The following is a 26,235-nucleotide window of genomic DNA, read 5'->3' as shown; positions in this document are numbered from 1 at the left end:
ACGTCACTGCCGTTCGCGATGCACATTGTCGATGACAGTGTCGGTGACCGTGTGCATCGAGAACCGGGAGGTCAGCTGTCCCTGACAGCTGACACTCCACTAGTTGCTGATCAGCGGCTCATTGCCGCTGATTTCGGCAGTTAACCCATTACATGCGGGGCTCGATTGCGATCTCCGCATGTACAGGGTTTGTAGCACATCAGCAGCCCCCATACAATTGTGGGGGCTGCTGATGCTTGTGATGGCACCCGGGTCTGCCATGTATGCAAGCCTATGAGGATCAGCCTCTGGCTGGTCCTCGTAGACTGTCAGAGTGACGGTAACGTCACACTGACAGTTGGAATACGTTACACTACCAAGGTAGAGTAATGTATTCTAGCAGCGATCAGAGCTGCAGGAAAAAAAAAAAAAGTGTAAAAAGTAAAGAAAAAATAAAAAAAAAAGTTCATTAAAATGTTTTACAAAAGTGTAAAAATAAAAGATTTTTTTTTTCCTATAATAAGTCTCTCTTATTATAGGAAAAAAATGAAACCGTTAAACAGTACACATTTGGTATCACCGCGTTCGTAACGACCCAATCTATAAAACTATAATGTTATTTTTATCGCACGGTGAACGCCGCAAAAAAAATAAACAAAAACAATGCCAGAATCACTATTTTTTTGGTCACCACCCCTCCCAAAATATAGAATAAAAAGTGATCAAAAAGTCGCATGTACCCCAAAATAATACCAATAAAAACTACAACCCGTCCCGCAAAAAACAAGCCCTTACACCGCTATTTTGACTTAAAAATAAAAACGTTACGGCTCTCAGAATATGGTGACACAGAAAATAAATTATTTTTATAAAGAAGTGATTTTATTGTGCAAACACTGCAAAACATAAAAAAACGATATACATATGGTATCGCCGTAATCGTACCGACCCGCAGAATAAAGTAAAATTGTCATTTATAGCGCATTATGAACGCCGTAAGAAATAAAGAATTTAAACCGCCAAAATCACTGTTTTTGGCCACCAAAGCTCTAAATAAAATGTAATGAAAAGTGATCAAAAATTTGCATCTACCAAAAAATGGTACCAATAAAAACTACAGCTCGTTATAAAACAAGCCCTCACACCGCTCAATTCATGGAAAAATAAAAAAGTTATGGCGTTTGGAAGGCGGGGAGTGAAAAACCAAAATGGAAAAGCAAAAAAGGATCAGTCCTGCAAAGGTTAATTAATTTCTATTAAAAAAATAAATTATTAGCACATGTGGGGTATTGTCGTACTGGGGAGAGGTTGCGTTACAAATTTAGGGCGACTTTTTCTCCTTTATCCCTGAAAAAATTCAACATTAGTGGACAAAAATGTTTATATTCATTTTCACTGCCTAATTCTACTAAACTCTGCAAAAGATCTGTGTGGTATAAATGCTTTCTATACCCCTAGAAAAATTCCTTGAGGGGTGTAGTTTCCCAAATGGGGTCACTTTTGGGGTGTTTCCACTGTTTTGTTCCCTCCAGGGGGTTGCAATCGCGACATGGCACTAAAAACCAATCCAGCAAAATCTGTGCTCCAAAATCCAAATGGAGCGCGCTCCCACCCTTTTGAGCGCTGCCGTGGGTCCTAACAGCAGTTTATTACCACATATGGGGTATTTCCGTGATCGGGAGAAGATGCTTTACAAATGTTGGGGTGAATTTTCTTCTTTATTCCTTGTAAATATTAAAAATGTCTTATTTCAGAAAAAAAGTAGATTTTCATTTTCACAGACTAAGGCCCCATGCACACGACCGTAAAAACTCCCGTAATTACGGGCCCATAGACTTCTATTGGCCACGGGTACCTCCCCGTATGCTTACGGGAAGGTGCCCGTGCCGTTGAAAAAGATAGAACATGTCCTATTTCAGGCCGTAATTACGGCACGGGCAGCCCATAGAAGTCTATGGGGCTCCCGTAATTAATTTAAAAAAAAAATAGAAGTTCATACTTACCCAGAACTCCCTGCTTCTTCCTCAAGTCCGGTCTCCTGGGATGACGTTACAGCCCATGTGACATTAGTGCAGTGCAATTTTGCAGCCAAAAACGTGCCCGTAAATACGGGTGGAATACGAGTGACACCGGACCCGTATTTACGGGCACGGGTCCGTAAATACTGGTGCAATACGGGTCGAATACGTGTGACCAAGGACCCGTATTTACGCCAGTATTTACGGGTGGACAAAAATACGGTCGTGTGCATGAGGCCTAACTCCAATAAATATAGCAAAATACCTGTGGGGTCAAAGTGCTAATTATACCCCTAGATAAATTCCTTGAGGGGTCTAGTTTCCAAAATGGGGTCACTTTTGGGGAGTTTCCACTGTTTTGGCACCACAAGACCTCTTCAAACTCGAAATGGTGCCTAAAATATAATCTAAAAATAAGCAGGCCCCAAAATCCACTAGGTGCTCCTTTGCTTCCGAGGCCGGTGTTTCGGTCCATTACCGCACTAGGGTCACATGTGGGATATTCCTAAAAACTGCAGGACCTGGGCAAGAAATATTGAGTTGTATTTCTCTGGTACTCTTTTAATAGAAAAATATAAAACATTACAAAATAAACGGTATTTACAAAACAAACACAACAAAACAAAACTTATGTACATTTCTGTACAATTTACCCAGCCTGGCCCTTCTTACATAAATCCCCATGCATACATAACTATAATCCCATACTCATTCATACACACACCTAAACCCCCCCAATCCCAAGAAAACATAACTATAACACTATATACAACATACTCTTAAAAACCATGTGCCAACCAATGGCCCCCTAAAAAAAAAAAACACATATATAAAACAAAATAAATAATAATCACAAAAATATAAACAAAATAATAATAATAATAATAAACTCTAAAAATAAAAGTTACCATCCCATGGTGCACTTACTTCAGTGCACCATGTAAATGAAAAGAAAAGAACCAAACATAAAAAACAACAACACAAACCCCCAAAAAAAAGAATTGGTTTTTTTTTTGTATTATTTTTATATATATATATATATATATATATATATATATATATATATATATATATATATTTTTTTTCCTTTTTATTAACTTATCCACATTCATACCTAACCCTGTACATACTACCTTATCCATCACCACCCATCACCTCCCCCAACCAGCATCACACCTTCCATGTCCGCATAGTTCAGATGCTGGCCCCCACCACCCAACACATCACCCAGCCAGCCCGATCCCACGTCTCATGTCCTCCTCACGTCCACGTAGTCCAGAATCAGGCTGGGCACACCCCCAGGCCACCTATCTACTGCCCATCTTACCTAAACATTCACACAAACCCATGCATAGACCTATACACCATATCGACACATAACTATAACCAAATACCATACTATATACATAAACCCGAAAACCTAAGTTTGGCTGCTTGTAAGCCCTTTTTCTGTCTCCAAAAAAGCTCAAAACAAAAACCTACTTGTGCTTACTCAGCCCATCACCAGAGGAGAGAGAGAGAGGAAAGCCCCCCTAGAGCACCAGCCCAGAGGCCAAAGCCACCCCCAACCACCACCCCGGTCCCTATCGCTAAACCTATCTTGCTTGCCCTATCTCTATCCCTTATTACTTTATAAACTAATCTGTCCCTCCTGCTGTCTCTCATTCTGTCCCTATCGCTATTTCCCGGTGTCATGGCCAGGCGTGGACCCCTACCTCCAGTCTAATACCCAGGGGCACCCCCTCCCCTCCCCCTGAAGGTTGGTTCCACCTAGGGCACCCTAAAATTAAAGCCCCTCCAAAGTCGAGAGGCCTTGGATGCACCCAGTTTCTCAACCTCCAGAGACCGGACCTTCACCAGGTCATCCATGATATTCCTACACACCTCGTCCTCCAGGAGGATTTTACACTGAGTCGATACTAAGCACCGTGCGTTCCACGTGAAATACCTGATCACTAAACTAACTAAAAAAGAAGTGCAATGATCCCTTCCACCCAGGTCTCCGAATGCCCCATAGGCCCAACCAGCGTAGGAGAGGTTGGTCAGACCGGGCCAACCGATGGAGGCACCCACCCGTTTGTAAACCTCTGCATTGAAGGGACACTGAAGCAAGAAATGGTCCATGCTTTCCAGCGTGTCATCGCACTCCTCCCGAGGACAACCTCTTTCATCGGAGTTTCTGAACTTCAGATTGCCCCTTACATACAGCCTCCCATGGAAGCAGCGCCAAGCCAGATCCCAAAACTTCTGGGGAATCCTCACAGAGTTTAAAAGTTTTAATCCCACCCCGAGGTCGCTACTTGGGCAGTCCCTGAGTGCCAGGGGCTTCTGGAAGCAGGTCAACAAGACCTTTCTGTCAAGAAATTTTCTCGACATGGTCTTGATCTCCCTCGCCTCCAGACCCCACCGACGAACAACCTTCAGAACCGGGGCGGCATAAGCCGGGAGGTGCACGCAGGTCTTTCGCTTGGCCTCCTGTCTCCCATTCCTGGAAGAAAGGCCGAAACCATCCCCTGCAGGAGGATATCCACAGAGGAGCCCTTTCTCTTTCAAAGAAGTTTGCCAAATTAATTTTAATGAAGGTGTTTACTAGAAACACCACTGGGTTAACCATACCTAACCCACCTAGTTTCCTCGGTAGGTAAGTAACCTCCCTCTTGATTAGGTTAAGCCTCTTTCCCCATAACAGTTGGAAGAACAGGCTATAGACCCGAGTCCAGAGAGGTTCTGGCAACATGCACACGCTGCCAAGGTAGAGCAACATGGGCATCAGGTAAGCCTTGGCCAGGTGAACCCTTTCCCTAAGGGACAAAGACCATCCCTTCCATTGGCCAACCTTCTGGGCAGCTATTGATAGCCTACCTTCCCAGTTTTTCATGGGGTAATCACCCGGGCCAAATTCAACACCTAAGATTTTAGCAGACCTTTTGGGCTCTGGGAGGGTGTCCGGGAGATCAAAACTGGGATCCCCCCCCCGCCCAGCCAGAGACTTTCACACTTGTCCCGGTTGATCCTGGACCCAGATGCCCGTGAGTAGCGCTCAACTTCTGACATCACCCACTCTGCCTCCCCTCTCGAGGAGACAAAGATAGTGACGTCATCCGCGTACGCAACCACCCCCTGAGTGGCTTCCGGCCCCTCCAAGTCCTTCCCCACCCCCGCCAATGGCCCACAATCGAGCCGCCTAAGAAAGGGGTCGATCGCGAAAGCATACAGCAAGGGGCTTAAGGGACAACCCTGGCGGACACCAGACCCAACCTCAAAGGGGGTTCCAGTCCAACCGTTCACCAGTGCAAAAGACTCAGCCCCAGCGTATAGGGTCTGGAGCCAATTAACGAACTCACCCGGTAGGCCATACCTCAGAAGGACTGACCAAAGGTACTTGTGATTCACCCGGTCAAAAGCTTTGGCCTGATCCAAGGACAGCATGTACCCCTCCCATCGGCCAGAATGTCCCTGCTCCACTGCCTCTCTGACACTGAGGACAGCACTAAAGGTGCTGCGGCCTGGAACAGAGCAATGCTGGGCCGACGAAAGGAGCCGGGGTGCAAACTTCACCAGCCGATTAAACAGTACTTTTGCGAGAACCTTTCTGTCCGTATTGAGGAGCGCTATGGGACGCCAGTTCTCAATACGGGTCGAATCCTTACCCTTTGACAGAATGATCAAGGCCGACTTGCCCATTGACTTTGGCAGAGTGCCCGAGGAGAGACACTCATTAAAAACCGCAGTCAAGAGGGGAACTAAGGTTCCCTTAAAAGCCTTATAAAACTCAGATGTTAAGCCATCTGGGCCTGGCGACTTTTTGATGGCCAACCCATCAATCGCCAGCATCACTTCCTCTTCCTTGATCGACTCTGTCAAAACACCAAGCGAGGGGTCTGCTCCTGGCTCAGGGATGGTTTCAGCCAGGAAAGCCGACATTTCGTCTCGGTTTAGATCCTGCTCACCCAAAAGCTGCGAATAAAAGGATCTGATGACCTCCAGGATCCCTGATTTGGATCTCATCAGGGAGCCTGTACTATCTACCAGTCCTGTCACCACCTTACGACTCACTGACATCTTGCAGTTCCTGTAAGGGTCGGGCGAGCGGTACCTCCCGAAATCCCGTTCAAGAACCAAAGACGTGTGCCTATCATATTGGCATCTTTTGAGCAGAGCTTTCACCCTGGAGATTTCCTCACGGCTACCTCCGGTTGAGACTAGATGTTCGAGTTTCATCCTCATGTCTTGATACAGGCGATACCTGCTCATGGACCTGAGGCACGAGATCTGGCGGGAAAAACTCTGCCACCCGTTCTTTGAACACCTCCCACCACTCAGACTTAGTACCACCTAGATCCAATAAAGGTACCTGGCTCTGAAGAAAATCCTCGAAGGCCTGTCTTATCTCTGCTTCTTCCAGGAGAGTAGAATTCAGCCTCCATATACCTCTTCCCATCTGGAGGGACTCTGCAACATTCAAAGAAAACAATCATACAGTGATCGGAGAACTCCACCTCAACGACGGACACTGCCGAAGAGATGGCGTCGTCCTTTAAAAAAAACCTGTCTATTCTGGACCTACGACTACCACTATGATAGGTGAACCCCGAGTGGCCTGGGGTATACCGAATGTGGATGCCCTCCAGGCGAGTATCACTAGCTATTCTATTCAACTCGACACTATCATAGGCCAGTACCTTTCTGGAACCTCCTCTGTCTTGGGGCCTAACGACAGTGTTAAAGTCCCCTCCAAAAATGACTGTAAAAAGGAAGGGCTTAATCCTCATGAAGAGACTTTTCCGGTCCCACTTTATCTGGGGACCGTAGATGTTAATGAGTCTTAGTTCTTGTCCCCTCATGAGAACATCTAAGATCAAGCACCGCCCCATTTCTAACTCGATCAGCCGCCGGCATGTGACCGGTGTGGTAAAAAGTACCGCCACCCCGCTATATGGCTCAGCCGCAAGAGACCAGTAAGAGGGCCCACGTCGCCACTCCCTCCTAGCTTTCACGACCTCTGCCAAAAGTGACAGTCTGGTCTCCTGCAAAAACAAAATGTCAGCTTCAACCCGGCCGAGAAAATCAAAGGCTGCAAATCTAGCCATATTCGACTTAATGCTGGCAACGTTAATCGATGCCAGCATCAACGGAGTGGGTGCCGCAATCATAAATGATTGAGTTAGACGGTTTTCTTCTTCCCACCCCTTGCTTTTTCCTCTGAGGAGGACCCCTCTCCATCTTTACCTCTTTTTTTTGATGTTGAGGAGTCCATAACCTCCACCACCCCCCTCCCATTCTCATCTCCTGGGTCCGGGCCGACCCCCTCCCCCGGGGACAGTGGCCCCCACAGAAGAGGAGGCTCAACGACTCCTAGACTCCCTACCGTGCTCTCCCCCCGGCCTGGGGGTCTGGAATATCCATGAGAACACGGTATCGGTTGGGGGAGCACACCAGGGGGGTGCAGGTTTTGCCTTCCTTGGCCGGGGCAGGGCCAGATGGTTTTAGCCCTGTTTTGATGTTATCCGGTGTCCCCTGTTTTGTTTTAGGCTGTGACCTCCCTTCCTCTTCCACACTTTCATAGTGTGAGGACTGGGAGTCCTCAGCCCTCTGCTCTCTCTCTATCCTCCTTATCTCCTCGTCCAGTACGGCCTCCCCAAGAGCATCAGTATCCTGGGGGGCATCCAGGTCCGAGCCAGAGGAGTCCCCAGTTTCCTGGGTCCTCCTCAGCTCTCGTTCCCTTCTGCGTTTTTCCGCCCTTCTCTGACGAGAAGGGGGTCCCCTCCTGGCGTTCGTCCTTTGCTCTTGGGCTCTATCGTCTCTGTCCACCCCCTCGCCCACGGAGACCTCCCTCCTTACATTCTCCGTAGGGTTGGAACAGACATTGACGACTGAGCGCGGACACCGACTGAAAGGGTGACCTAGGTCACCACACGGGTTACACCTAATCTGCTCACACGATGCGGCCAGATGGCCTACCACCCCACAATGAGCGCACTTCTGCACAGTGCAGCTTGCGCTCAAGTGTGAGGGGTCGCCACACCGGTGACACCGCTTCGGCTGCCCCTGGTAGAAGACAAGGATTCGATCTCTTCCCAAGAATGCAGATGATGGTATGTGGGACACCGTCTGCCCCAGACCCTTAAGTTTAACCATAAACGTCCAGGCTCCCGACCAGATGCCAAACTCATTGCAGTTATTCCGTGGCATCTCTGCTACCTCACCGTATCTTCCCAACCAGGTCATGATGTCCACACAGGAAAGCGACTCGTTGCGGGTAAGAACGATCACTTTCCTGAGACCATTCTGGCGAGAGATTGCTTGCGCAGCAAACCCTCGCCAGCCGGGCTCGCTTTTCACCAGCTCATAGTTCCCCCAGAAGACCTCAAGGCCCCCCGGCTGAACAAAGCTGATGTCAAACTCAGCCGTACCATGAGGATGTATCAAGGCGTAGATGTCACTCGCCTTGAAGTCCATCTCCAGCAGCAGCTCCACCACCCTCTTACGAGGAGGGCACGCATCATTGCCACGCCACTGGAGACGGACCACATTCCTCCTGGCCACGGCCGGCCCGGTTGTTGGGAGCGACCACTGATCTCCCCGTCTCTCTCGGAAGGCATCCAGACCATACCTATTTATCCAAAAGGATAAGTCCTTCTGCACTCCCCCTACTGTTATTGTCTGCTTCCCCTCCCTTAAGGCTTCTAGGAGGCGCTGTTGCAAACCGACGGTCCCCCCACCACAACGCCCGCATACGACCTGCCGGGCGCTCTGGCAGAAGGAGCAACCGGCCCGCCACTGGTTGACACTCCCCCCACAATATTACAACCCACATTAACATCCATAACATTAATATCCACAACATTACCACCACCAACAATATTACTAACATTACCATCAATATTTACATTTCCACTTACATTCCTCTCCACAACTTTCATACCGGCCAGGCTGGTTACGGAGTTCTTCCTTTTGTCCATAGGCTTTTTATATGTTGTTTTTGTCGTTTTTGGGGTCTCCACATCATCAGGTGGCGATACTTCTGGGGCGCCACCGGATATCTCAGGCGGCAATCCCTCAGCACCCTCCGCTTCACCGACCTCCATTTCTGCTGCGCCACCAATGCAATGTTCGGGAGGAGGGTTGCCGTCACCCCCCCGTGCCCGCTAAACCCCTCCCACCGCCTTGCGGCGATGCAGATGGAGCGGCCGCAGGCACAGCTAGAGCCGCTCCCGGCACCAAACCACCCCCCCCCCTCCCGTCAGGGGGTGGCCAGCAGTGCCGGAGCCTCTCCTACCGCCACAACTCGCTGCCGCAACACTCTTTGGTGCGTCCGCCGGCCGAGTCACATGACCAGCAGACTTACGGTTTTCCGGCGCCACATCCGGTTTCTGGTTCCCCCCGGTCTCCGGCTTGCGCCAGAGGCCGGCTTCTGAGGTTCCCCATCCGCCAGACACGGGGACACGCCCCCTAGCGCCACGTGGCCATCGACACCACCTCCTTTACAGGAGACGGCCACAAAACCAGCACCATATCTTTCTGCCCACATACCCGCCACGACCCCACTGCAGAGGCCGGAGCTGGGGGATTTGCAGGGTTTGCGCCCCGAACCGAGCTCTCTCCCGGTCCGGAACGCAAGGAAGACAGGTAGGAATATTTGTAAAGATACTCCACCTGTCTTCCCCTTTGCCTTTTTCCGCCTCATCTTCCATAGTTTTTTCTTTTTTGTTTTCTCCTCCTCCGGTGGCAATTCAGCTCCAAAACAAAAGTTCTGGAGGGACACTGGGGACTCCTGCAGCTGTATTTGCGTGAGCAACCCCGGGGGGTGCTCACTGCCCGACTCAAAGTTTTGCACACCTTGGCTGCAGGAAAGTTCCCCACTTGCCCCTCCGTTACTGCCTTCCCAGGGGTCCTCCGAGCCCGTCTCCTCCCGGGTTGGCGTCCTCTCCACCTCCACGCTTTCCTCCATTTCTGTGGCCTCCACTTCTGCGGCCTCCAATTTTGCGGCCTCCTTCTCTGCAGCTTCCACTGCACCTTTAGCAGCCAATGCTTTTACTCCCCTTTTGCAGGGGGTTTCATTACTTTGCGTGGGGGACGCCATCAGGGAAAACCTTTCATCATTCTCCAATTTCTCCCCGAAGGCTCCCCCACCGACCACAATCTCCATCTTCCTCTCCTCCACCATATTAATTTCTTCAAGTAGTTCCTTTACCTGTAGATTATATCGGGACCTCTTGGCGCCTGATGTTTTCGCGGCTCGTCCCCTTGCGACCGCCAGATCTTCCCGCAGCCGCCGCAGGGACTTACTGAGGTCCCGGTATTCTTCCAGCCGGGCAGCTAGGCGGGAGCTGAAGGTCTCCAGACTCTCCCGACCGCAGTAGCCCCCACTCGTCGACCGTACTCTGGTCCCTGGGTCGGGTGACTTGCCTTGCTGGGCCTTCTAGTCCTCCACCTGGATGATCCTCCATGTCTCTCCTCCTGGCTCCTTCCAGAGCCCCAGCATCAGGGGGGGCCGCACAGATCTTTCCACGGGATGACCTTCTCACCCCTGATGTTGGCTGCACGTTCCCAGCAGGTTGGGAAGACCCTCTACCCCCCGCCTGCATGCTCCAGGGGGTAGAGGTCTGAGGCTCCATGTATGAATGGAGCCTCCTTCAGGGAAGCTTCCTTAGCCCAGGCAGGTGATAGGAACCTGGGCTGGTGAAAGAAAGGAAACTCCCTGGATTCCAGGTGTGGTCCACACAGCACACTCACAGTACACACACAGCAGCTCTCAAACACACAACCTCCCTCCTTGCTAGTCACTGCTGGTGTGGCATTTCTCTGGTAAAACCTTCTGTGTTACAATTTTTTTTTATTGCAAATGAATTTCGGCAAAAAAAAGAGACATTTGTAAATATCCCCTCTACTTTGCTTTATTTCCTGTGAAACGCCTAAAGGGTTAAAATACTTTCTGAATGCTGTTTTGAATACTTTGAGGGGTACAGTTTTTAAAATGGGGTGATTTATTGGGGTATTCTAATATATAAGGCCCTCAAAACCACTTCAGAACTGAACTGGCCCCTGTAAAAATAGCCTTTTGAAATTTTCTTGAAAATTTGAGAAATTGCTGCTAAAGTTCTAAGCCTTGTAACGTCCTAGAAAAATAAAAGGATGTTCAAAAAACGATGCAAACATAAAGTACACATATGGGAAATGGTAACTAGTGACTATGTTGTGTGGTATTACTATCTGTTTTACAAGCAGATACATTTAAATTTAGAAAACTGAAAATTTTTGCAAATTTTCTCTACATTTTGGTGGTTTTCCCGAATAAATGTTGAATTTATCGACCAAATTTTTCCACTATCATAAAGTACAATATGTGGTAGAAAACCAAGCAATTCCATCATTGTCTTTTGTCGTAAATCATGTGGCTAAAATAACATGTCAACTTTATTATTTGGGTCGTTAAGATCGTGGCGTTACCAAATATGTATTTTTTTATTTTTTCACACTTTTACTAAAGAAAACTATTTTTTATAGAAGAAAACTTTTTTTTTTTGTAACGGGAGTCTCAGGCAGCGATCGCACGGGTGACCTGCGATGGTCATAAGAATTCAGAAAATATTTGAATTCTTGCGATTTTCACACGCCTTATCTCCCCATAAGAAAATTTTGATGTTGCGCAAGAGTTGTGGTAATGTCTTTGTTTTACCGCAACTTGCCAGGCAATGGAGCCGTAGCCATAAAGGGGTTGTCCAGGATTAGAAAAACTTGGCTGCTTTCTTTCAGAAACAGTGCCACACTTGTCCATAGGTGGTGTGTGGTATTGCATGTCAGCCCCATTTACTTCAATGGAGCCAAACTACAATACCACACACAACCAATGGATAGGTATGGCGCTGTTTCTGGAAGACAGCAGCCATGTTTTTCTATCCTGGACAAACACTTTAATGTTTCCATACATATGCTATTCTTTAGTACCGCAGTGCCATTATGCGCTGATTCTGCTCGTACATAATAATATTTTCTTCTTGTTTGTCCCCACAACAGGAACAAGCACATTATGATTGATTTAGGAACTGGTAACAATAACAAGATTAATTGGGCAATGGAAGACAAACAGGAGATGATTGATATTGTGGAAACAGTTTACAGAGGTGCCAGAAAGGGCAGAGGTCTAGTGGTGTCTCCCAAGGACTACTCCACAAAGTACAGATACTGAAGCTGTTACAGTCTGTGGATATGGTGCTTTTTATACATACATATTTTCTATTATGCCAACATCAATTTAGACCTTAAGAACTGTCATGAGATCATCGACTTAAGCGTTATGAAGAAGTGAGCCATTGTACTGTTTGTTAACTTTTGACAACTAGGATGTGTTATGAGCTTTACAAGCTTCCTAATCCGAGAGCTGAAAATCACAAAGGTTCAAGCCTTAAAGGGGGTTTCCCATGAGGGACATTTATGACATATCCACAGGATATGTCACAAATGTCAGATAGATGCGGGTCCCACCTCTGGGACCTGCACCGATCTCTAGAACGGGGCTCCCCTAAACCCCGTTCTAGCTTTTGGTGCTCCTGCTGACTCCCGGCCACTTACTGATTACATGGTCAGGAGTTACGCCGTTTCCGTAACTCCGACCATGTAATCAGGAAGTGGCCCAGAGTCAGCGTTTGCACAAAAAGCTAGAACTGGGATTAGGGGCCCCAGTTCTAGAGAGAGATGTGGGTACCAGAGGTGGGACCCGCATCTGACATATGCTGTGGAAAATCCCCTTTTAAATGTTTTATTTATGTTAATAAAAAAGTATTTGTCCTTTTTGTATTGTGTTTAATAAATCTGAAATTTGTAGCTTTTGTTTTAGAAGACAGCTGTGTCTGTCATATGGTCATTACATGATCCTCAGTTCTGAGATAAGGACATTAGACTGAGCACTACTGGGAAGGAAGGGGATTAATCCCAATTTCAAGTACTGTATTTTTACACCTAAAATCTAGAAGTCTGCATTTCTTGAATAGTTGGAAATTTCAATGTGAATTTATAATTTTGCCTGCAGAAAAGAACATGGAAACACAACCGTTTTGAAATCTTAGGAAATCAATTGTAATTGACAAGTGGTTTAAAGCGGTTGTCCAGTCTGAAAATTGATGGCCTCTCCTCAGGATAGGCCATCAATATGTGATTGATCGCCGTCCGACTCCCGGTACACCGGCGATCAGCTGTTTTGAAGGGACCGCATTGCTCGTACAAGCGCTGTTTCCCCTTTGTTTCGTTTACTTCTCACCCTGATGGTGGCGGTTCACAGTATTACAGCCTTCTATTCACTTGAGAGAAGGCTGTAATACTGTGAACCGCCGCAACAAGTGTGTTGACCATTCAGTGCGAGCAGTAAAAGAACTTAAGGGGAAACAGCGCTGCGGCCCTTTCAAAACAGCTGACCCCAATTGATTACATATTGATGGCCTATCCTGAGAATAGGCCATCAATTTTTTGGGTCTGGACAACCCCTTTAAATTTTTAACTTGACAAGTCAGGCCATAAAATAGGCTTGGAATAAAATAGTTTGTGCTGTGAACTTCATAGTAGTGTTTTTTTATAACATTATTGCCAATATGCTTACATTAACAGAAATGTTTTTTATGAGGGACTCTTCGCAAGGATCCCAATCCTTGGTTGCAAATCTATTGCCTTTAGATTTTTTTTTTCCTTTAACTGAAAGGGATTGGATCCAAAGAGTTAGGCCTCATGCACACGAACGTATTTTTTTCCTCCCGTAAATACTGGTGTTAATACGGGTCCTTGGTCACACGTATTCGACCCATATTGCACCAGTATTTACGGGCACGTTTGCACTGCACTAATCGGCAGCCCTTCTCTCTATCAGTGCAGGATAGAGAGAAGGGACAGCCCTTTCCGTAGTAAAAGTAAAAGAAATTCATACTTACCCGGCCGTTGTCTTGGTGACGCGTCCCTCTCTTGACATCCAGTCCGACCTCCCTGGATGATGCTGCAGTCCATGTGACCGCTGCAGCCTGTGATTGGCTGCAGCGGTCACATGGGCTGAAACGTCATCCCGGGAGGCCGGACTGAAGGAAGAAGCAGGGAGTTCTGGGTAAGTATGAACTGCTATTTTTTTTTTTACAAGTTGATCTATATTGTGATCGGAAGTCACTGTCCAGGGTGCTGAGAGTTACTGCCGATCGTTTAACTCTTTCAGCACCCTGGACAGTGACTATCCACTAACGTCGCCTAGCAACGCTCCCGTAATTACGGGTGCACACACGTAGTCACCCGTAATTACGGGAGCCCCATAGACTTCTATGGACCTGCCCGTGCCGTAATTACGGCCTGAAATAGGACATGTTCTATATTTTTCAACGGCGTGGGCACCTTCCCGTAAGCATACGGGGAGGTACCAGTGGCCAATAGAAGTCTATGGGCCCGTAATTACGAGCCATTATTACAGCCCATGATTACGGGCGTTTTTACGTTTGTGTGCATGGGGCCTAAGGGCTTGTCCACGTGTAACGGAATTCCTGCGTATTTTCCGTCCAGAATTGCGGATGAAAAATAAGCAGCAGAATAGGTGTGATTTAACAAATGTCATTCACGCTGCGGAAAAATTCAGTCCAGGAGTTCACCTACGGGGCGTAATTCTAGTTCCTCAGCATATCAATTATTGCTGCAGAAGGTGGACTGATTTCCTGCGTTTTTCTGATGTACCACGTAATTTGCTGCAGAATTTCTTATAGGGGCTGGAATTACATCACAGGAAGAAGAAATATCATCATCAAACAGCCCTTGAAAAAAAAAAAAACTCACCAAAAAACTGCAGCAGAATTTTCCGCTAATTGATGCGTAAATGCTGCAGAAATTTTCGTTGTGTGGACAAGCCCTAAGGCTATATTCGGACTGCCATTATAATATGATATATTTAGCATTTTGGATTAGATCCTATCAGGACAAATCAGGGAGCTGCGTTATGGGCGTCTGAATGCAGCTTTAAACTTCATGCACACGGTCGTATTATGCATTCGCAATATGGTGCCCGTGGACTGTTATGGGCCCATATTGTACCTCTGATGTATCCTAAACTAGGGTCAGATAAAGTCAAACAACCGCTTTTTCCCTAAATTAGACCAATTTTCCTTATATGTACATTAATATGTCAATGATGACTGTAATTTTCCCTCCTATTGTCATTCGGCCTTGACCGGTCCTGGATTTACGTAACTATGGAATTACAATATTTCAGAGCGCCATGTGTCCTCGCAGCGCATTCTAAACCAAAAATCCAAAACTAAAGTTAACGTTAATTTCATAGGAAGCCAATTAACCTATCAGTATGGTTTTTGGAAGAAAACCCGCGCAAACACTGGGTGTATACACCAATTCCATGCAGATATTGCCCTTGATTGGATTTGATCCCAGTACTGCTAACGACTGATCCACCGTTCCATCTATACTACTTAGGTTTCGAAAGCTTGCTATTTACCATCATCATTTCACTTAGCCATTAAAAGGCATTGACTACTGAGGACTCCCAATTTTCATATTTTCTATTGCTAAATTGGGAAGGTTTACATCTTTTTATCAAATGCATTACAGCAATTCAATAAAAAAAATAATTCCGTTCTGAATCAATAGTGCCCCCTAGGTTTTCATGAGAAAATTACACAGGTACACTAAATCTAGAATTTATTTTTATAACACTCTGTAAAATAGGAGGCACAAAATGTTAGCTATGAGTAGCTGCATATTTTAATTCCCTTCAGCCATAAGCTAGAAACATAAGTGCAAAACCTCTAAGGTATCTAATATGGTAAAATAGCAGTATTTATTTAATAACAATTTTAGTATAAAAGTTTATTAAACATGATAAAAAATACAACGTAGAAAATCTTCTGATCCATGTCAATGCTGAAAAAAAAAAAAAAGGATACATATATAAATATCATTTTCAAGAATTAACGCAACCCTCCGGTCCTGGGACAACATTTTAATTCTGATGGTGTATATGGAGTAATAATATCTGATGGCCGTGGATCTTCTATTTTAGGGTCCCCTCTGTGCTGCCCAAGATGGCCGCAGCGCTTCTTAGACTACAAGTCTGAGACACTCCCCCTGTTCTCGGATTGGCTAGAGCTGCTCAGCATTTGTCCAATCCGTGAACAGAGGGTGACTCAGACTGTCTAAGAAGAGCTGCAGCCATTTTGAGACAACAGAGGGGAACCTAAAACAGCGGATCCACACCAGAGGAGGGCGCCAGGTAGTATTACTTCATATACCCCATCACATCTATAATTTTGCCCGGAGAAGATCTATTTAGTGTTGATTTAAACGGCAATTCCATAAAATATTATTAAAGGGAATCTGGCAGGAGCTTTGAGCCTTCAAAACGGACATCACTTTGTACAAGACGTGGAGAGGAGCATAATCATACACGACCCAGAAGTCTACATTTTCATGTCGCCGCACATGCCATGGAGGCGGTCCCTTTATTCAGTGCTCCGGGCTCTCTTCATTGAGTGCTGCCAACTCCCCTCTGCTCTGAGTGACTGCTCTAGCGTCCAATCAGAATGAGCAGAAACGGACATTTGCAATTGCGCATAATCATGAATAGTCTCCTGATCTCGACAACTCCAAATCATCAGCCCTACTGTAAGTTCAAATTATTTGCTGCCGCTATTCCCTAGAGCAGTGTCTTTCAAGTCGGTTTATTTCTAATTAAAGCCGTTTTCTGGGTTTTAAGAATTGTTTTCTAATGGCCAAACAAACGTTATAGTTTAGTCACCTTTTCATCGATAGTGATGCCTCACTTTGTGATATTGCTATGGTCAACACAAAGGAGCATTCCATTTTTATCAATTAATGTTATCCTTTGTATAATGAAAAGTTATGCAATTTTCCTATATACTTTTTCTATCAATTCCTCATCGTTTTAAAGATCTCTGCTTGCTGTCATATAACGGGAAACGTCATTGTTTATTCCAGAAGATAAAAATCTGTCCTAGTCCTGTGATGAACGACCAAGCCACAGCGCTGATAACTGTACTGTAACAAGCTGTGCACCTGTGTGTCCATCCACATAACCACAATTGATTCCCTTTTTACTTAGTGTTTTTTTTGTACGTTAATACTTACCGCAACATCATCTTTGTTTTCTATGCCTGCTTGAGTCATAAGATCACTGACGTCCTTTTGTAGTACCTCAATGTTAGAACCCATTTCATCCAGTAATATATTCAGGAAAATATTATATAAGATTGCATAAATAATAGCTTTTAATATATATAAAAGATAAAACCGGAAAGCATGAGATACTAAATATGTAGTTATAGTCTGCTTTCTGTCAAATACACAAGTCACCTTGCAGTCCTCTAATGTGCCTATTATAGGCGTCCTCCAGCCATATATTAGTCCTTCTCAATGAATTAGAATATCATCAAAAAGTTAATTTATTTCAGTAATTCAATTCAAAAAGTGAAACTCGTATATTTTATAGATTCATTACACACAGAGCGATCTATTTCCAGCATTTTTTTCTTTTAATGTTGATGATTATGGCTAACAGTTAATGAAAACCCAAAATTTAGTCTCTCAGATAATTAGAATATTATATAAGCCCAATTTACAAAATGAATTCTAATACTGAAATGTTGGCCTACTGAAAATTATGTACAGTATATGCAGTCAATACTTGGTCGTGGCTCCTTTTGCATGCATTATTGCTATCAAAGCAACCTGGGCTTCCATAACACCTGAGCAGTGCCACAGGCTGATCGCCTCCATGCCACGCCGCATTGATGTAATAATTCATGCAAAAGGAGCCCCAACCAAGTATTGAGGGCATATACTGTACATACTTTTCAGTAGGCCAACATTTCGGTATTAAAAATCATTTTTGAGATTGTGTTTATATAATCTTCTTCTAATTTTCTGAGAGACTAAATTTTGGGTTTTCATTACATGTTAGCCATAATCATCAACATTAAAAGAAAACCATCCTGAAAATAGGTCACTCTGTGTGTAATGAATCTATAGAATATATGAGTTTCACTTTTTAATTGAATTACTGAAATTAACTTTTTGATGATATTCTAATTCATTGAGAAGGACTAGTATAGAGAGTGGAATTTTTCAAAGCATGGGTGACTAGATTAAGCATTATTGGCCCATATTCTTTCTTGTGCCTCCTTTACCTGACCTTGGTTTATGAGAAATCGAACACAATTTTTTTTCTATTCTTTGTTAATATGCCAACGATGACTGTAATATAACATCTAAGGGCCCTTTTACACGTGCGAATGATTGGACAAACGAGCATTCATATGAACGCTCGTTCCCAATCATTTCCCTGTGTAAACAGATTGGCTGATCTGCTCTTTTATGCAGCATTAAATATTCTTATTGTAGGCAGCACATTTCAGGGAGATGTGGTTCCGACATGCTGGAAATGTATGGTGAATGATTGAAGTAACGATCACTCGCCCCTATACACAACCACTAATTTTTTCTTGTGAAAGGAGCAAACGAGTGCTGATCAACAAGCGGTCTCTATGATCGGCGCTTTCGTTTACGGCCCATATTAGGCGGTGTAATAGGACCTTAAGGCCATTTCCTAGAGCGACTGTCATTTCTTTTTAGTGATTGGTGGTTGTTGGGGCCCCACCATCTGGACATTAAAGGGGTTTGCCCATCCGGAACATTTATAGCATATCCATAAGGATATGCCATAAATGTCAGATAGTTGCGGATCCCACCTCTGGGACCCTCACCTATCTCTATAACGGGGACCCCTGAACCCCGTTCTACCTTTCTCGGCTCCCGACCACTTCCTGATTTAGATGGTCAGGAGTTACGAAAATAGCATAGAAGTGAATTGCAGTTACCGAAACAGTGTAGCTTGCGCGCTACACTGCTTCCGTAACTGCTATTCACTTCTATTGGAGTTACAGAAACAGCATAGTTCAGCGAGCTACGCTATTTTTGTAACTCCCGACCATATAATCAGGAAGTGGCCAGGAGGGAGCGGGAGCCGAGAAAGGTAGAACAGGGTTTAGGGGGCCACATTCTAGAGATAGGTGCGGGTCCCATAGGTGGGACCCGCATGTATCTGACTTTTATGGCATATCCTGTGTATATGCCATAAATATCCCTGATGGGCAAACCCCTTTAATGGCTTATCCTAGCAATGTGCCATCCGTGTCTTTAGTGAGATTACTCTTTTAATACAATTGATGTCAATTGGAAAAGACGAGATCGCCTACCATATTATAGGATATAACATCCGTGAAAACAAGGAACACACATTGCAAATGTCAACAAAAAAAAAAGGATATTTCTCTGTGTTAATTGATCGGACATCGACTGGAATCGCTCCTGGAGGTTTTTTAAAAGGCCCTCGGCCTGAAAGATAAAAATCAAAATTCATTGTTGTGTTACCTTAATGTATATTTTATAGCAGTTTATGTTTGTTAACACAAAGTTAGAGATCATGTAGATGCGAGGAGATATATTGAAAACCTGATAGAAGATCTTCAGTATTATATAAACATGATTAAAATAACCAAGCATTGCTAGTAGTCCAACTTACTCTTGACCCCTTCCTACACCCACCCCATGTAAATTAACGGCATGGTCCCTGTGCCAGAAGTCTGTTAATTTACATGCTCTCTTAGATGGCACAGTGCGCTGCTCCTCCACCAGGATGTGTGACAGCCCGATCCTGTATTGTGACGGAACTAAAATAATTAGTGAGCTCTTTCTATGGGGACAGCATGGGAAGACAGATAATGTGTTTACTGCTAACCTGTGCACTTATGGTAAAAAATTAATATAGTAAATTGAAAAACATTATTAAATTAAAGAGAAAAAAAAAACCCCAGTAAAAAATAGCACAAAAATTATTAAAAAAAGAACTTAAAGGGGTTGTTCTGGACTAGAAAAGCATGGTTGCTTTTTTTTCTGAAGCCACGCCACACCTGTCTGTGTTGTGTCTGGCATTGCAGGTCAGCTCTATTGAAGTGATGGAGATGAGCTGCAATAACAGACCATACCTGTGGACAGGTGTGGCACCGTTTTGGGAAGAAAGCAACCATGTTTTTCTGATCCTCTACAACCCCTTTAACTTTCGTGTTTTTTTTATTTCTGCCATTGTTCACATATACACCGTGTTCCAAATTATTATGCACATTGGATTTAAGTGTCAAACATTTAATTATTCGTTTTTCAATTAAACTCATGGATGGTATTGTGTCTAAGGCTGGGTTCACACGACCTATTTTCAGACGTAAACGAGGCGTATTATGCCTTGTTTTACGTCTGAAAATACGGCTCCAATACGTCGGCAAACATCTGCCCATTCATTTGAATGGGTTTGCCGACGTACTGTGCCGACGACCTGTCATTTACGCGTCGTCGTTTGACAGCTGTCAAACGACGACGTGTAAAATGACTGCCTCGGCAAAGAAGTGCAGGACACTTCTTTGCAACGTAATTTGAGCCGTTCTTCATTGAAGTCAATGAAGAGCAGCTCAAGATTTACGAGCGTCAAAAACGCCTCGCATAATACGAGGAGGAGCTTTTACGTCTGAAATGACGCAGCTGTTTTCTCCTGAAAACAGTCTGTCTTTTCAGACGTAAAAGCCACTTCTCGTGTGCACATACCCTTAGGGCTCTTTGGATCATTGTAATCAAACTCAGACTCCTATGATAATTAGTTTGCCAGGTGTGCCCAATCAAAGGAAAACTACTTAAGAAGGACGTTCCACATTATTAACTCCTTAAGGACACAGCCACTTTTGGACCATATGACACAGCCTCATTTTTTAGATCGGACGTGTCAATTTATGTGGTAATAACTCTGGAATGCTTTTACCTATCCAAGCGATTCTGAGATTTTCTCGAGCCATATTGTACTTTATGTTAGCGAAAAAATTTGGTCGATAAATTCAATATTTATTTGTGAAAAACACCAAAATTTAGAGAAAATTTGCAAAAATTAGCATTTTTCTAAATTCAAATATCTGCTTGTAAGACAGATAGTTATACCACACACAATATTGACTAGTTAACATTTCCCATATGTTTACTTTGTTTGCATCATTTTTTGAACATCCTTTTATTTTTCTAGGACGTTACAAGTCTTATAATTTAGCAGCAATTTCTCATATTTTCAAGAAAATTTCAAAAGGGTATTTTTTTTAGGGAACAGTTCAGATCTGAAGTAGCTTTGAGGGCCTTATATATTAGGAACCCCCACAAATCACCTCATTTTAAAAACTGCACCCCTTAAAGTATTCAAAACAACATTTAGAAAGTTTCTTAACCCTTTATGCGTGTCACAGGAATTAAAGCAAAGTGGAAGGGAAATTTGCAAATTTCATTTTTTTTTGCAGAAGTTCCATTTTAATCAATTTTTCCGGTAATACTGAAGGTTTTTACAAGAGAAACACAACTGAATATCTATTGCCCTGATTCTGCAGTTTTTAGAAATATCCCACATGTGGCCCTAGTGTGCTACGGGCCTGAAACAAAGGCCCCAGAAGCAAAAAAGCACCTACTGGACTTTTTGGCCTTCCTTTTCTTAAATTATATTTCAGGCACCATGTCAGGTTAGAAGAGGTCTTGTGGTGCAAAAACAAAGGAAACCCCCCAAAAGTGACTCCATTGGGAAACTACACCCCTAGAGGAATTCATCTAGGGGTGTAGTGATCATTTTGACCACACAGGTATTTCATAGATTTCATTAGAATTGGGCAGTGAAAATGAAAAATTACATTATTTTTCAATAAGATGTAGCTTTACCTCAGAAATTTTAATATTTTTGCAACAAATAAATGAGGAAAAGCACCCCAATATTTGTAAAGCAACTTCACCAGAGTACGGAAATACCCCATATGTGGTAATAAACCACTATGAATACACATCAGGGCTCAGAAGGGAAGGAGCGCCATTTAGCTTTTGGAGTACAGATTTTGCTGGATTAATTTCTCGACACCATGTCTCATTTGTAAAGCTCCTAAGGTACCAGTACAGTGGAAACCCCCCCAAAAGTGGCTCCATTTGGGAAACTACACCCCTAGAGGAATTAAACTAGGGGTGTAGTGAGCATTTTGACCCCCAGGTGTTTCATAGATTTCATTAGAATTGAGCAGTAAAAATTAAAGATGTAGCTTTAGGTCAAAATGTTTCATTTTCTCATCAAATAAATGAGGAAAAGCACCCCAACATTTGTAAAGCAACTTCTCCAGAGTACGGCAATACCCCATATGTGGTAATAAACCACTGTATGAATACACATCAGGGCTCAGAAGGGAAGTAGCACCATTTGGCGAGCAGATTTAGCTGGATTGGTTTTTCTCCACCATGTCGCTTTTGCAAAGCCCCTTAGGTACCAGTACAGTGGAAACCCCCCAAAAGTGACTCCATTTGGCAAACTACACCCATTGAGGAATTCATCTAGGGGGGGTAGTGAGTATTTTGACCCCACATGTGTCTCATAAATTTTATTACAAATGGGCAGTGAAAATGAAAAATTACATTATTTTCCAATAACACGTAGCATTAGTTTAACATTTTTCATTTTCTCAAAAAATAAAAGTGAAAAAGCACCGTAACATTTGTAAAGCAACTTCTTCAGAGTAGGGAAATACCCCATAAGTGGTCATAAACTGCTATTTGGACACACAGCAAGGCTCTAAAGGGAAGGAGCGCCATTTAGTATTTGGAGTGGAGATTTTACAAGATTCGTTTTTTGACACCATGTTGCATTGAGCTATAGTATCAGTACAGTGGTACTCCCGAAAAATTACCCCATTTTGGAAACTAGATCCCTCAAAGAATTGATCTAGGGGTGTAGTGAGCATTTTGACCGCACAAGTGTTTTGCAAAAATGAGTAAAGAATAGATGTTGCAGATTGAAAATTGCTGTTTTCCACAGATAAGGCATTTCAGTGCCCAATGTGTTGTGCCCAGCTTGTACCACCGTAGACACACATCCCATAAATTGATAAGCGGGTTCTCCAGAATACAGTAATACCCCATATGTGGTCATAAACTGCCGTTTGGGCACACTGCCAGGCTCAGTTGGACCACCATTTGGCTTTTGAAGCGCAGATTTTGCTTGGTGTTTTACTGGTATTTCAGCTTATAATGTGGGGGCATATGTAAGCTGGGCGGAGTACATCAGGGTATATGTAAGCTGGGTGGAGTGCAGCAGGTCATAATAGGATGATGTAATAATGAGGTGAATGAATAATCCATGGATTGGTGTGGTACGCTTTGAATCCATCCTTTATGCACGGGCCGGGTTTATTGGGTATTATACAAAATATTTGCGCTCCAGTATTGCCTAATCTTTGACTTCTTCACTAGCCCTATAAGCCGCACAAGGCCCTAAAGTTTCCTCATCTCCACTGCGTCTACGGCAAATGATGATGTGGGGTATTTAGTGAAATTCTACTGGACCTAAAAATTTCTCTGGGCCGTCATTTAGCATAATTTTGCATCATTGCGTGTTGTTTTTCCGTTGACGGAGCTGTGTGAGGGCTTGCTTTTTGTGGAATGAGCTGTAATTTTTATTGGTTCCATTTTGGGGTAAATGCGATTTTTTATTTTTTTTTATCACTATTCAATTTTTTGGGAGATGAGGAAACCAAAAACAGCCATTCTAGCACGTTTTTTGTTTGTTTATTTTTTACAGTGTTCACCGTGCAGTATAAACAACATATTAACTTTATTCTGCGGGTCGATACGATTACAGCGACACCAAATTTATATAGTTTTTTTACGTTTCACTACGTTCCCACAATAAAAATACTCTTTTCTAAAAAAAAAATCATGTTTTAGTGTCGCCATTTTCTGACAGACATAACTTTTTTATTTTTTAGTTGATATCGCTGCGGGAGGGCTTGTTTTATGCGTGACGAACTGTAGTTTCTATTGGTACCATTTTGCGTTACTTGCAACTTTTTGATCACTTTTTATTACATTTTATTTTAGACAAGATGACCAAAAATTAAAAAATGTCATTCTTTTTTGTTCAAATTTTTTACGGTGTTCACCGTGCCGTAAAAATGTGATATTTTTATAGATCAGGCCGTTCCGAACGCGGCGATACCTATGTATAGTTTTTTTTCATGTTTTCATTTTTTTTCTAATAATAAAGGAGTTGATCAGGGAAACAGGGCGATTGTTGTTTTTATTAGTTAAAACTTTTTATTTTTTCTTTAACATTTTTATTTAACTTTTTCACTGACCTGGGGACTTGAAGATCTGGTCTTCTGATCCCCGGTACGATACACTGCACTACTTATGTAGTGCAGTGTATTGTAACTATCATTCTTCAGCTGACAGTTAGCCTATTACGTCATGCCTCAGGCAGGACCTAATAGGCTGCCGTACCTGGGCAACCACTTCAATGCGGTGGACGTTATTGATAGCCGCATTGCAGGGATTAAATGGCTGGGATCGGTGGTAACAGCCAATGCAGTGGGATGTCAGCTGTGTATAACAGCTGACAGCCGCTGAAGATAAAGTGCGCACAGCTCCTGTGCTCGCTTTATCTACAGGGCGTGACTGTATGCCCGTGTGCGGGAAAGAACTTTGAATTAGGACGTACAGTCACGTCCAAAAGCGGGAAGGGGTTAACTGCATGAGGTCGGACAATGTAATATAATAGCAGCAGTCTGTCCATAACAAAAATGTCACCTCTGACTTCTATTGAAAAACGACTTGCTGCAGTTTAAAAACACAACATAAACGCAACGTAGCCGCTCCGTGTGGCCTTACCCTTATGTCAGTTGCAAGCAGGCAGAATTTTAGCTTTTAAATTAAAGGCTATGTGAAGGGAAGAAGGGGATTTGGAGCTCTGTATCAAACAGATCGATTTAGATGAAATAAAATGTATTTATATCTACACCTTGGCTTTTTACGGCCCTAGACCAAGGCAAATAATATCACTGCCCCCTGCAACATCCTAAGCCACCAATAACGTTAGGTACTCTACCTCTAACCAATAACCACAGATATTACCCCTATCCCCTTTACCACCCTTGACTATTAGAAATATTTTTGTATTAATTCACTCAGTTCTAAACAACCCTATGTAAAAACATGTGATATAGAAAGTTGGCATTTTGCTGGAACCCCCTTTTAGAAATCCTGGATTTGCCCGTATACACGGTTGTCTTATTTTTCCACCGGACTATCTTTCTCTGTGCATGGTGGAATGTATTTGTAATGCTATTAATACTATCTGACAGCGACACAGAAGTCAATAGGAAAAGAACAAAAATGACAATCCGTGAGAAGGCAGTGGCAAGTATGCTATAAAAGAAATACAGAGATTGCGGCATTGTGAGCATAGTGGTACATTTCTGCTATTCCTCAGAGGTATCGGATCTCTCTTTCCATTCCATTAGATTGGGAAACAGATTATAATCAGCTTTCATTATTCTCCCTCTTTACACACCGTAATCTACAACCCGCATTTGTGGTTGGATATTTTGATAACCCAGCCATAGATCTACTGCCATCTATATGAATTCAGCTATACTCCTCCATGAACATTCTCAGCTGGGACAATACTGGATATTACTGGGCTCATGTATTTTATCTGACATGAATTATCCTCACTGCAGTGCTATCCATAATCTTAACAAACTTTTGCACAGGGGACAAAGGAAATAACACAAAGACACTTACAAATTCAGAGAGGTCTTGAGGGGTTTTGGGGTCGTTGTCAGTCATGGTGTGGGTGAAGTGCAGCTACAATGCCCAGCAGTGAGACTGGCAGTCCTTATCTGCTGTGCTGCTAGGAGGCAGCGTCTACAAGCAACAGGAACACTAGCCCAGCAACTCCATGGAAACTTCTGCACCAATCAGGAGTGCCCTAAGGACACACCCCTCCCTACCTGTCAGGGGAACGGCCACACCCTCTCCTGGAAGCCACCACTCTGTTTCACTGTGGAATGTAAAGCCAACCGTCTCTACATAGTTGCCATGGGAATCCTGTAACTTTGTGCCATGATAATACAATGATATTTATTCAAGGAATGTTGCCTTTTGTTTTTCAAATGCCAACCTAACTACGGGTGTGAAAATAGGTTAGAACACGGGTTTATTTTAAAAACACTGAATTTACAATTGGATTTGTTTTGAAATGGTTAAAGGGGTTTCCCCATGAGAGACATTTATGACATATCCTTGTCAGATAGATGCGGGTCCCAGCTCTGGGACCTGCACTGATCTCTAGAACGGG

General features: G+C 43.8%; 2 protein-coding genes across 2 annotated transcripts in view; one reads left to right on the top strand and one right to left on the bottom strand.

Moving 5' to 3' along the window:
• TXNL4A (thioredoxin like 4A) overlaps window positions 1–13,545 on the top strand; it is a 29,891-nt gene extending 16,346 nt beyond the window's left edge. The window contains exon 4 of the mRNA XM_075826541.1: window positions 12,015–13,545. Within this exon, the coding sequence (XP_075682656.1) occupies window positions 12,015–12,186 (172 nt within the window). The 3' untranslated portion in view covers window positions 12,187–13,545. The remainder of the gene's footprint in view (window positions 1–12,014) is intronic.
• A 2,146-nt stretch (window positions 13,546–15,691) lies between these two features.
• HSBP1L1 (heat shock factor binding protein 1 like 1) overlaps window positions 15,692–26,235 on the bottom strand; it is a 94,045-nt gene continuing 83,501 nt past the window's right edge. Inside the window, exons 2-4 of the mRNA XM_075826534.1 lie at window positions 19,313–19,379; window positions 17,115–17,206; window positions 15,692–15,890 (exon numbers count right to left, since the gene is read on the bottom strand). Of these exons, the coding sequence (XP_075682649.1) occupies window positions 15,885–15,890; window positions 17,115–17,206; window positions 19,313–19,379 (165 nt within the window). The 3' untranslated portion in view covers window positions 15,692–15,884. The remainder of the gene's footprint in view (window positions 15,891–17,114; window positions 17,207–19,312; window positions 19,380–26,235) is intronic.

Source organism: Rhinoderma darwinii, chromosome 5, assembly GCF_050947455.1.
Source record: "Rhinoderma darwinii isolate aRhiDar2 chromosome 5, aRhiDar2.hap1, whole genome shotgun sequence".
NCBI lineage: Eukaryota > Metazoa > Chordata > Amphibia > Anura > Rhinodermatidae > Rhinoderma > Rhinoderma darwinii.
The sequence above is the reverse complement of the archived record's forward strand: the minus strand, read 5'-3'. Positions and strand labels throughout refer to the sequence as shown.